This window comes from Panthera tigris, chromosome A1 (genome assembly GCF_018350195.1).
Source record: "Panthera tigris isolate Pti1 chromosome A1, P.tigris_Pti1_mat1.1, whole genome shotgun sequence".
Classification (NCBI taxonomy): domain Eukaryota; kingdom Metazoa; phylum Chordata; class Mammalia; order Carnivora; family Felidae; genus Panthera; species Panthera tigris.
Window position 1 is genome coordinate 205401547 of NC_056660.1, and position 12257 is coordinate 205413803.

The 12257-nt window shown below is 38.2% G+C and overlaps 1 protein-coding gene across 10 annotated transcripts in view; it reads left to right on the forward strand.

Annotated features, from left to right (window-relative positions):
* The window catches only part of PRKAA1 (protein kinase AMP-activated catalytic subunit alpha 1), a 45690-nt gene that overhangs the window by 14554 nt on the left and 18879 nt on the right, over positions 1-12257 (forward strand). For 9 of the 10 annotated variants that reach the window (XM_042995964.1, XM_007095444.3, XM_015543509.2 and 6 more), the window contains one exon: positions 11965-12106. In XM_042995964.1, the coding sequence (XP_042851898.1) occupies positions 11965-12106 (142 nt within the window). Of the gene's footprint in view, positions 1-525; positions 737-11964; positions 12107-12257 lie in introns of those variants that run through there. The other variant, XM_042995952.1, reaches the window with a different exon arrangement.

The following is a 12257-nucleotide window of genomic DNA, read 5'->3' on the forward strand; positions in this document are numbered from 1 at the left end:
TTACCTGTATCATAGGTTTGTTGTGAGGCTCAAATGTGATAATGTGTTTTTTTCCTAAGCTGTTATATACTATATTTTCAAAAGTTTTATGCTACTGAAGTTCTAATATTGAAGTTTGTTGGTAATTGGGTTCAAGGCAAATATTTGTTCCCATAATTAAGGAAAAGAACAGATTACCGTATCATAGCTTTAAATTACCAAGCTTTTGCTGGGAAGAAAGAGGAAGAAAGACAATATTCAGAAGGGCTATTGCCTACTCTAAAAGAGAAAATATTTGAGTCATCAGTGTTGGGACATTATTTGAAAACCTCAGAGGGAAAAGCCTGTATCCAAAGAAGACAGATTAAAAATGTTTAACTGGTTTCTCTACCCGGTGCTTCAGAGCCATTATTGTGTTAATATTCATAGTGCTTTCCCAAAAGGGAGAACATACATCCTGTCCCAAATGTGTCTTCTGTCCTAGTATATTGTAGGGCATACTTCATAAAATTCATTGTGATAATTTTAGTTTTATGATTTTTCTAGCCTATAGAAAATTCAAATTCCCAAATTAGAACATTGGAGAGGGGGCTGTAAGAGTTGACTCCTGATAGGCTGTGAAGGGGAGGACACAACTTCAAAATGCAGAAAACCATGGAGCTGGAACAAATAGCCTAGGAGTAAGAAGTCCTATCCTGCTAACTCCCACAGATGTCACTGTGTGAAGGCACAGGGGAGTAAATGACGCTCATACAAGGTGAACATTTGCTTGGTTCCCATTCATTTTGTACAGTGTATCCCATTTAAGAATTCTGGGCATGTGTAGTACAGATTAGAAAACCTGTTTTCAGAAAAGATTACTTTTGTTAACTTGTTAATTTTAATGGTGAATTTCAAATATGAGAAAAAACTATTCGTTTCCTAGGGCTGCAGTAACAAAGTACCACAAACTGAGTGGTTTAGAACAACAGAAATTTATTCTTTCATAGTTCTGGAGGCCTAAAGTCCGAAATTAAGGGGTTTGTAGGGTTATACTCCTTCTGAAGGCTCTTGGTGAGAACCTTTTCCTTGCCTTTTCCAGCTTTTGGTGGCTCCTGGTGTTTCTTAGCTTGTGGTAGCAAAACTGTAGTCTCTGCCTTTGTCTTCCAGTGGCCTCCTGTAGGTGTGTCTGTGTTCTCTCTTCTTATTTAGGACAACATTCATTAAATACAGAACCCACTCTAAAGCTAGGATGATTTCATTTTGAGATCCACACCTGATTACATTTGCAAATACCCTATTTCCACATAAGATCACATTCTGGGCTGTAGGGGCACTATTCAACCCACTACACTTGCCATTTTATATGCTTTTGGTTTTATGATCTTGGTTTCTCCCTTATAATACTTTAATGTTTGAGAGACTTTTTAAAAGTTTTTGAAAACAATGTTTATTTATTTATTTTGAGAGAGAGAGAGAGAGAGTGCGCGTGTGAGCGAGCACACACGTGTTCGTGTGCTCTTGTGAGCAGGGGAGGGGCAGAAAGAATCCCAAGCAGGCTCCATGCTGTCAGCACAGAGCCCAACGTGGGGCTTGATGTTACAAACTGAGATCACGACCTGAGCCAAAATCAAGAGTCGGATGCTTAACTGACTGAGCCACCCAGGTGCCTCAGTTTTTGAGAAACTTTCAATTGGTTTGCTAGAATGAATAAAGTGTGTTCTTGGTATCTTGTCTTAAAATGTTGAAATTGATGAGGCAGGTTTTTGGTAGACTGAATTAATTTTCTAGTACAGGAAAAAGATCACAGGAGCGGTGCCAGACACATAGTAGGTGCAGGTACTCAACTATTTCTTCTTTTTTTAATTTTTTATTTATTTTTTAAATTTACCTCCAAGTTAGTTATCATATAGTGCAACAATGATTTCAGGAGTAGATTCCTTAATGCCCCTTACCCATTTAGCCCATCCCCCCTCCCACAACCCTTAGTTTGTTCTCCGTATTTATGAGTCTCTTATGTTTTTGTCCCCTTCCCTGTTTTTATATTATTTTTGCTTCCCTTCCCTTACGTTCATCTGTTTTGTCTCTTAAAGTTCTCAGATGAGTGAGGTCATACGATTTTTGTCTTTCTCTGACTGACTAATTTCCCTTAGCATAATACCCTCCAGTTCCATCTACGTAGTTGCAAATGGCAAGATTTCATTCTTTCTGATTGCTGAGTAATACTCCATTGTACAAATATACCACATCTTCTTTATCCATTCATCCATCGATGGCCATTTGGGCTCTTTCCATACTTTGGCTCTTGTTGATAGTGCTGCTATAAACATGGGGGTGCACGTGTCCCTTCGAAACAGCATATCTGTATCCCTTGGATAAATACCTAGTAGTGCAATTGCTGGGTCGTAGGGTAGTTCTATTTTTAATTTTTTGAGGAACCTCCATACTGTTTTCCAGAGTAGTTGCACCAGTTTTCATTCCCACCAGCAGTGCAAAAGAGATCCTCTTTCTCTGCATCCTTGCCAACATCTGTTGTTGACTGAGTTGTTAATGTTAGCCATTCTGACTGGTGTGAGGTGGTATCTCATTGTGGTTTTGATTTGTGTTTCCCTGATGATGAGTGATGTTGAGCATTTTTTCTTGTGTTGGTTGGCCATCTGGATGTCTTCTGTATAGAAGTGTCTATTCATGTCTTCTGCCCATTTCTTCACTGGATTATTTGTTTTTTGGGTGTTGAGTTTGAGAAGTTCTTTACAGATTTTGGATACTAACCCTTCATCTGATATGTTGTTTGAAATGTCTTCTCCCATTCCGTTGGTTGCCTTTTAGTTTTGCTGATTGTTTCCTTCGCTGTGCAGAAGCTTTTTATTTTAATGAGGTCCCAATAGTTCATTTTTGCTTTTGTTTCCCTTGCCTCCAGAGACATGTTGAGTGGTACTCAACTATTTCTTAATGAACAAAGTTTTAGAATAACTCTTATTGGCATGTGAGTTCAGTCTATTATTCTTTTCAAAACTGTGAGCCTATAAATTAAGGATTCCTCTGATATGTTCAACTTCTTAGACTTATCCTTTATTAAAAGGATATCTGTATCTGTATTATTATACTATGTAATGCCCTTTTAGGATTATCTTTTTAGGGGTGCTTGGGTGGGTCAGTTGGTTAAGCGTCCGACTTCAGCTCAGGTCATGATCTTGCAGTCTGTGAATTCCAGCCTGCGTTGGGCTCTGTGCTGACAGCTCAGAGCCTGGAGCCTGCTTAGGATTCTGTGTCTTCCTCCCTCTCTCTCTCTGCCCCTCCCCTGCTCATGCTCGCTCTCTCTCTCTCAAAAATAAATAAAACAATAAATTTAAAAAAAGGATTATCTTTTTTAAAAAGTTATCATGGGGTACCTGGATGGCTCAGTTGGTTAAGTGTCCGACTTCGGCTCAGGTCATGATCTGACGGTTCCTGGATTCGAGCCCCACGTCGGGCTCTGTGCTCACAGCTAAGAGCTTGGAGCCTGCTTCATATTCTGTGTCTCCCTCCCTCTCTGTTCCTCCCCAGCTCACAGTCTGTCTTTCTGTCTGTCTCTCAACAATACATAAACATTTTAAAAAAATTTAAAAATAGCTTTATAAAAAAATTAAAAAGTTATCACATTTCACTTACTGTTTTGGGGAAAGCACAAGTTTTTGAGCTAGATCTGGGTTCATGTTTTGATTTTACTAACCACCAGCTATAGGCCTTTGGGCAAGTTATTTCATCTTCCTGTGCCTCAGTTACCTGTCAAGTGTTGCTAATAATATCAGTCTTCCAGAGTTGGTTAGAGTTAGAGGGTCAGTAGGTTTGGACACAAAGTGGCTGTGTCATCATGCCTATTAATTACTAAGTTGTGTATCTTAATTAAATTGTTATGTGTTGAAAATCAATTAGATTTATATTTAAAAATAGTATTTGTTTACAAAAATGTGATTTAAGCTGAGTCAAATTACTCTGCGCTCTTCTATGACTGAATAAGTGTTCCTATAGTTTTTAGGTATTAGGTGAAATCACCGTCAAGGACTTGGTGCCAAGTGTATATGTCTAGCACTAATATGTTGAAAATTAACCAAAGTCAGGAAAGGGTCGAACTTTGGAAGCTAGAAATCTCAGGATTGATGGTTGATGGAAGGGGGAAGGATGGAGCAGGTTGGTGGAATTGAAGCTTATGAAGATGGGAGCTAGATGGATAGAAATCATAGCTATTAATTATTTAGCACTTATGTGCTTAAAGGGATGCTACTGACTCTAAGTGGATAAGGGGCACAAATCAAAGAGCTGAGATAATTGGCCGTGTGTGGATTAAACCAGAAACTTTAGAGCTGATTAGATAGGTAGAGGGGGCAGGTCTGGGAGCGATTGAAAATAAGTAGCCCTAAATGGTAATAGCCACCATTTATTCATCAAGCATTTACTGTGCTGGACACTATGGAAAGTGCTTTACAAACCCTACCTCATGTATTCCTTATAGTCACCCTTGTGTATGTGGTATTCTTATTTTTACAGACAACTGAATAGAAGGTTGAAGTTACTTAACTTTCCCAGGTCAAACATTTAGTAAATACCTTCATACACAGAACCCAGGTCTGTGTGACTACAAAGTCTATGCTTTGTACACAGACTGCCTTCTTATGTGAAAGGAGAATGGGGCATTCAACCTGTTACTGAAAAATGTGAATCTAACACCCATCGTTTTTTCTTTTTTTTCTTCCCTTTGGGATTTTTGAATTGTAAAGAATATAAAACAGTACGTAAAATATGAAAAAAAAAACACTATAGAATAACTTTTAATTTTGGTACATTATCATTTTCTTTTTTTTTAATTTTCTTTTTTATTTTTTAAAATGTACATCCAAATTAGCATATAGTGAAACAGTGATTTCAGGAGTAGCTTCCTTAATGCCCCCTACCCATTTAGCCCACCCCTGCCTCCCACAACCCCTCCAGTAACCCTCAGTTTGTTCTCCATATTTAAGAGTCTCTTATGTTTTGTCCCCCTCCCTGTTTTTATATTATTTTTGTTTCCCTTCCCTTGTGTCCATCTGTTTTGTCTCTTAAAGTCCTCATATGAGTGAAGTCATATGATTTTTGTCTTTCTCTGACTAATTTCACTTAGCATCATACCCTCCAGTTCCATCCACGTAGTTGCAAATGGCAAGATTTCATTTTTTTGATTGCCGAGTAATCCTCCATTGTGTATATATACCACATCTTCTTTATCCATTCATCCATCGATGGCCATTTGGGCTCTTTCCATACTTTGGCTATTGTTGGTAGTGCTGCTGTAAACATTGGGGTGCACGTGCCCCTTCAAAACAGCATACCTGTATCCCTTGGATAAATGCCTAGTAGTGCAATTGCTGGGTCGTAGGGTAGTTCTATTTTTAATTTTTTGAGGAACCTCCATACTGTTTTCCAGAGTGGCTGCACCAGCTTGCATTTCCAGGCACATTGTCATTTTCATAGAAATATTTTTGGTATAGGTAGACAATGTAGAATACATATGTTTTTGTTTGCTCTTTTCATGATTATAAGAACATTTTCTATAGTCTTCCTCTGAGAGAGAGTTGGAATAACAATGTATTAAACTGTTCTCTAAAATTGGTCATTTAGTCTTTTCTTAAATAAAACACTATAATAAAAATAATTATGTACATGTTAAAATGTACTTAATTCTAAGTTAAATTCCGAGGAACTATATAAAAATATATATATCACTCTTTCTCTTAAAAAATTTTTTTTAGGGGCGCCTGGGTGGCGCAGTCGGTTAAGCGTCAGACTTCAGCCAGGTCACGATCTCGCGGTCCGTGAGTTCGAGCCCCGCGTCAGGCTCTGGGCTGATGGCTTGGAGCCTGGAGCCTGTTTCCGATTCTGTGTCTCCCTCTCTCTCTGCCCCTCCCCCGTTCATGCTCTCTCTCTCTCTGTCCCAAAAATAAATAAAAAACGTTGAAAAAAAAAATTAAAAAAAAAATTTTTTTTTAAATGTTCATTCTTGAGACAGAGCATGAGTGGGGGAGGGGCAGAGAGAGAGGGAGACCCAGAATCCCAAGCAGGCTCCAGGTTCTGAGTTATCAGCATAGAGCCTGACGCAGGGCTCAGACCCACAAACCGTGAGATCATGACCTGAGCCAAACTCGGACGCTTAACCAACTGAGCCACCCAGGTGCCCCAAAATCACTCTTAATGCGGTCTAGTATATCAGCTGTCTTTTTCTTCCCCTGAAATGTTTCTATTGGTTTGCCAGCCATGAAAAAGGAATTAGTGCACTAATTTTCCCTTAAAAAAACAAACTGATCGTGTACCCTGCTTATTTACTTAGCTGTGTGTGTGTGTGTGAGAGAGAGAGAGACAGAGAGGTTGAATTTGATCTCTACAGTGGCTGTTACGACACCTTTCTCCTCCCTGTTACTGTTCAATTTTTGTTTGAATACTATTTGTACAGTCATACTTCTGTGATTTCTGTTGTTTCAGAAATGAAGATATACCTCTATTTCTTCTAAGTAATCTCTAATTTGATGAAATGCTCAGGTATTAGAACAATGTCTTTAGTCGTACTTTGGTTATTGATTTCGTTCTGTTTACTTACTCTTCTTTTACTGGGGAGGGACTTCTATTATTCATAGGTGGCATAGTATTTATTCTCTACTCGCTATTACTCATGAGTTGAATTTCACTTGATTTCCTGTTCTTTGTCTATCAGCATCTATCCTTTGAGTGCTAATTTTGATTTCTTCCTAATTTTTGGTATGTTTACAATAAAATTTTCTCATATTTTTACAACTTACTGCTTTCTAATTGTTGTAAAATTCATCTTGCTCTGCTCTTCCTTTTATATTTCCTTTTTTGTTTAAAATATTTTATTTTATTTATTAAAATTTTTAAAAATATTTGTTTTTGAGAGATAGACAGAATGTCTCGGTGGAGGAACAGAGAGGGAGACACAGTCTGAAGCAGGCTCCAGGCTCTGAGCTGTCAGCACAGAGCCCAAGGTGGAGTTCCAACCTGCAAACTGTGAGATCATGACCTGAGCTGAAGTAAGACGCTTAACTGACTGAGCCACCTAGGCGCCCCTTTATTTTTATTTTTTTTAAATGGGCTTAACGCCCAGTGCAGAGCCCAGTGCAGGGCTTGAACTTAAAACCCTGAGATCAAGACCTGATCTGAGATGGAGAGTAGGACGCTTAACTGACTGAGCCACCCAGGCACTCCTTAAAAGATTATAATCTTTTAAAATAATGTAAACATAAATGTTTGAGTAATTTCTACACCCAATGTGGGTTCGAACTTACAACCCTGAGATCAAGAGGCGCATGCTCTACTGACTGAGCCAGCCAGATGCTCTGTAACTTCTGTATTTCTTATCACCTTGTGATAGTTCATTTTTTCTACAACATTCATGTATTCTTGGGTTCATGTTTTAAATGTTCATGTTTTAATTAATGTCTGTTCTTCTTGCTTTATTCTTTTGTACTTTAAAAAACTTTTTGGTTTTTCCTACCTTACAGTTATTTTGGTCATCTTCAGAGGCCAGGAAGGTCCCAGGGACCCAGGTTGCTTTTGGTCAGTTCTGTTTTCTGTGGCAATGTTAACTGGTATGTAGCAGATGTTCAGTACATGAAATGAATTTGAAAGAATACTTTGAGTCTCTATTGCAGTTCCTTCTTTAATGATAGAATGCACATCTGGAGTTTTGATAAGACCCATTGTTTTTTGGGTGCCTGGGTGGCTCAGTTGGTTGAGTGACCTACTCTTGATTTTGGCTCAGGTCATGATCCCAGGGTCATGGGATCCCTGACATGGGATCAAGCCTTGCGTCAGGTTCCATACTGAGTGTGAAGTCTGCTTAAGATTCTCTCCCTGTCTTCCTCAGCCCCTCTACTTTGTGCATGCTCTCTTTAAAAAAAAAAAAAAAAAAAAAAAAAAAAAAAGACTCTGTTGTTGCATAGTTAATCTGGGTTGAGATTAAGTTGAGCAGGGTATCCTATGAGAGGAGACTGGTTAATTTGTGATGAATTGGGAGTTCAGTCCCAAATGGATTCTGCTTTAACATTCCTTCTGATTCAGAGTCTGCCAGTAGTATCCAGTATTGTGGCTATTTCCCAGTCCTGTTTCAGCTATGCAGTTAATGGGAGAGAGTTTCTACTAAGCCATTGCTTGGAGATTTTGGGGGTAGTTCAGACAGATGAGATTACTACTTCAGGTATCAATAAACTAGGTCTCAACAAACTAAGATACTTCCTGAATTAGGGTTTAACAGTCAATTTGACTGCACTTAATCACATCTGATTGGTGTAGGAGATTGGAGAAAGCCTTATCCAAAATTAGAATGTGCTTCCAATTTTCAGTCCCATTTCAGCTGTGATTATAGGTTTTTCTTTGTTACTGATTTCATGTGTATTTTAATTAGTTTTTGATGGAAGTATGTCCAGTGTATTCCTATTCTACCATCTTTCAGGAAAGTTCTATATTTTCTTAGCCGTGGGTGGTTTTGAGATTAGTCAAGCTATACAAATGGTGGTTATAAGAAAATTTAGAGATTCCATTTACATTGTAGTAGTTTGAAACTGGCATTTTTGATTCTGTGATAATGCTTTGGGTTAGGGTAGACTATGTTGCAGTTGTATATTTGTTCACTTGCTGGGAAGATGTACATTCCAGAGGTATTGTGCAGGTTAAAGAATCTGGACAAAGTAGGAGGTGAATTTAGGTGATAAATTGTATTTTTGAGAAGGATTGAGACTTACTGTGACTTAAACAGTTTTCTTGGAGTCTTAATGCTTTTTTCTGCAAGTGTGAAATACCTGTATAACTTACCTTGGATTTAATATTATTAATTAAAACATTTAAGGAAAATAGCAAATGCTTAAAAAAATTCGAAGTAATTAGAAACTACCCCATCCCCTGACCTTCTCAACTGAAGGGAGCGTGGGGGGCAGAGAAGCCCATCACTCATTGTCTTGGTTGGCCTGGTGGGGGGAAGATGTTGAATTATTGAAAACCATTGGACTAGATGATCTGTAAAGTTCTCTTTAGTTCTAAAATTTTATTGTTAAGTCACCAAGAGCACCTATTAAGTGAGGAGCAGTCAGTGAGTTTTGTCTTTAGAAAGCTAATTTAATTATCTTGTTGCTCCCCTGCTTAAAAACATGCAGTGGTTCATAATCCTTGAGGGTTTCTAAAGGGTGGGCAAGCTCAACTCCATCCCAAATCCCAGATCAAGCAGGAAAGCCTATTTAGATTGGAATAGTGAGAAAAAGTCTTTGTTTAAAATAATGTTTTAAACACAAGAAGTTTAAATCTTTTTTAAAAAAACTTACTTAGTTTGAGAGAGAGAACACACGCTCATGTGTGCATGCATGAGCAGGGGAGAGGCAGAGAGAGAGAGGGAGAGAGAGAATCCCAAGCAGGCTCCATGCTGTCAGTGCAGAACCCAAGGTGGGGCTCGATCCCACGATCTTGAGATCACAACCTGAGCTGAAATCGAGAGTCAGGTGTTTGACCGACTGCCACCCAGGCACCCCTAAACACAAGAAGTTTAAATTATCAATATTGAGTTTTCAACTTGGAAATGATAAAAAATATCATAATTACCTGCTAAGGGCTGCCATAACAAAATACCTCAGCCAGAATGGCTTGAACAGCAGTTTATTTTCTTACAGTCTGGAGGCTAAACATTGGAGATCAAGGTTTCAGAAGGGTTGATGCCTTCTGAGGCTTTCTCCTTAGCTTGCAGATGGCTGCCTCTTCCCTGTGTCCTCCCAGGGTTTCCCGTGTGAACCCCTGCTCTCTCTCTCTCTCTGTGTACAGATTTACTCTTATAAAGATACACCAGTCAGGGGGTATTCAGACCTACCTGATCTATTTCAACAGTCACTTTTTTACAGGCCCTATTTCCACGTACTGTCACATTCTGAGAGGGAGGGTTCCAACATGAATTTCGGGGGGAGACACAATTCAGCACATAACATACATAAATAACTAAGAAGGAATTTCTTATTTATCATTACCTTTGCCTTTCAGTTGGTAATTACCAAGATCACCAGGGAAAGCTCTCAGCTATTGGTCTTGGTCTTACAAACTATGTTCTACTTTAGAAGACAGCATTTTCTTCCTAAAAAGCTAAAACCCTAAACCACTTATTAAAAAAAAAAATTGATACATGTATATTTCAAAAAGTCAAATAGTGCTAAGAGGTGTATTTATAAAACAATTCCTTACCCACACTCTCAACTCTTAGCTGTTTTTTCTTGTATTTATCTCTAGGTTGTTGTTTTTTTTTAAACCTCCATATTTCAAATTGATCCATGCATGTGTACTAACTATTTCTTAATTCTTGTCAGATTTTTATTGTTGTTGTTGAGTTTCTGTTAGAGTAGATATGGATTTCAGTTCTCTTATACCTTTTCCTCTACACCCTCATTCTCCTAATAATTATATCATAGTTAAAAAACCCTACATTTAGCATTTCATAATTGTGACTGTGTAAAAACTATTGCCAAGGCAATACTGTGACTATATATATTTTTTAAATGTTCATTTATTTTGAGAGGGGGCTGGTAGAGAGAGAGAGGGAGACAGAGAATCCCAAGCAGTTTTCATGCTCGGTGTGGAGTCCATTGTGGGGCTTGATCTTATGACCCCAAGATCATGACCTGAGCTGATATCAAGAGTTGGATGCTCAACTGAGCCCCCCAGGTGCCCTGTGACTATATTTTCTTACATTACTTTTCATTTTTCCTGGAGTTATTAAGTTAACCTTGGTTTGTCCATTTTCTTAGTTTTCTTTAAACCTGAGGCTAAATTTCCTGTATCTTCAAATGCTTTTGTAAAATCTCTCTCAATACAGCATTCCAAACTTTCAAACCTATAAAATAATTTATCTGCCCCCTCCCCCCCCCCCCCCCCCCCCCAATCTTGGCTCCTCTGTCACATTTCTGTCTGGATTTGTTGCCTCTAGGCCTTCTACACATCTGTTACCTAGGACTTTGCTTCATTATCATATTGGAGATCTCTTAGTTTTTCTCCTATATTTGATCCCTTCTTTAGTGGATATTATCTTTCTTCATTTTCTTCCTAATTTTGATAGAATATATATTCTCTAGTAGGTTCTAGGGAAAGGGTAAATAAAAGCTAAAATTTTGGAGACTAAATCCTATTATTACCATTGATTATCTGGGCATAGCATTCAGAATTGAAATAAAATCACTGAAATTTTTTATTCTTGGGGCACTTGGGTAGCTCAGTTGGTTAAGCGTCCAACTTTGGCTCAGGTCATGATCTCATGGTTTATGAGTTTGAGCCCTGTGTTGGGCTCTGTGCGGACAGCTCTGAGCCTGGAGCCTGCTTCAAATTCTGTGTCTCCCTCTCTCTCTCTGCCCCGCCCCTGTGCACACTTTCTCTCTCTCTCAAAAATAAAAACATTAACATTTTTTTTAAATTTTATTCTTAAAAATAGAAATGGCATGCTCATGAACTGAAATTTGAATGGTTCAAGGGGTTATGGAGAGGGAGGGGGAGTGTGTTTGTGGCATGAGGGCATTTTGGGGGATGGTGGAACTATTCTGTATTTGATTCTAATGGTGGCTTTACCAGTTACTATATGTTCAACTTCATAGAACTGTTCACCAAAAGCAAAAAGTTCAGTTTTTTTTTTTTAAAGTTCAGGTTGTATGTATGATAGCTTAAGAATTAAAAAATCAGAATTTAAAAGTGCAAAAAAGTATATAGCAAAAAGGAAGTCTCTTCTTTCTCTCTGTGTTAGCTTTCCAGTTTTCCTTTCTGGAAGAAACCACTGTTGCCAGTTTCTTATGTATTCTCCCACTTAATCACTCTTGAACATGTAAACAACATTTAGAGGCAAATCAGGTAGAATTGAAAGGAACTTAAATTTGCTCAGTATTTTCTGAGAGTGCAAACTCTTCGAATACATGTAAATATGTTATTAATCAAGCCTGGCACTAACTGGTAAAATTATTTCTCCTACAGTTGGCAAACATGAATTGACTGGGCACAAAGTTGCTGTGAAGATACTCAATCGACAGAAGATTCGAAGCCTTGATGTGGTAGGAAAAATCCGCAGAGAAATTCAGAACCTCAAGCTTTTCAGGCATCCTCATATAATTAAACTGTAAGAACTGATTGTATGAAATGTAGTCATATCATTTTAAAATAATTTTTGTTAACCAACTTACTCTGACAAGTGAGAAGGATGACTGACATTTCTTGAATCTTCCCTCAAGATTTAAAGATTTTTGCCTGTTCATGTATTTATCTATATC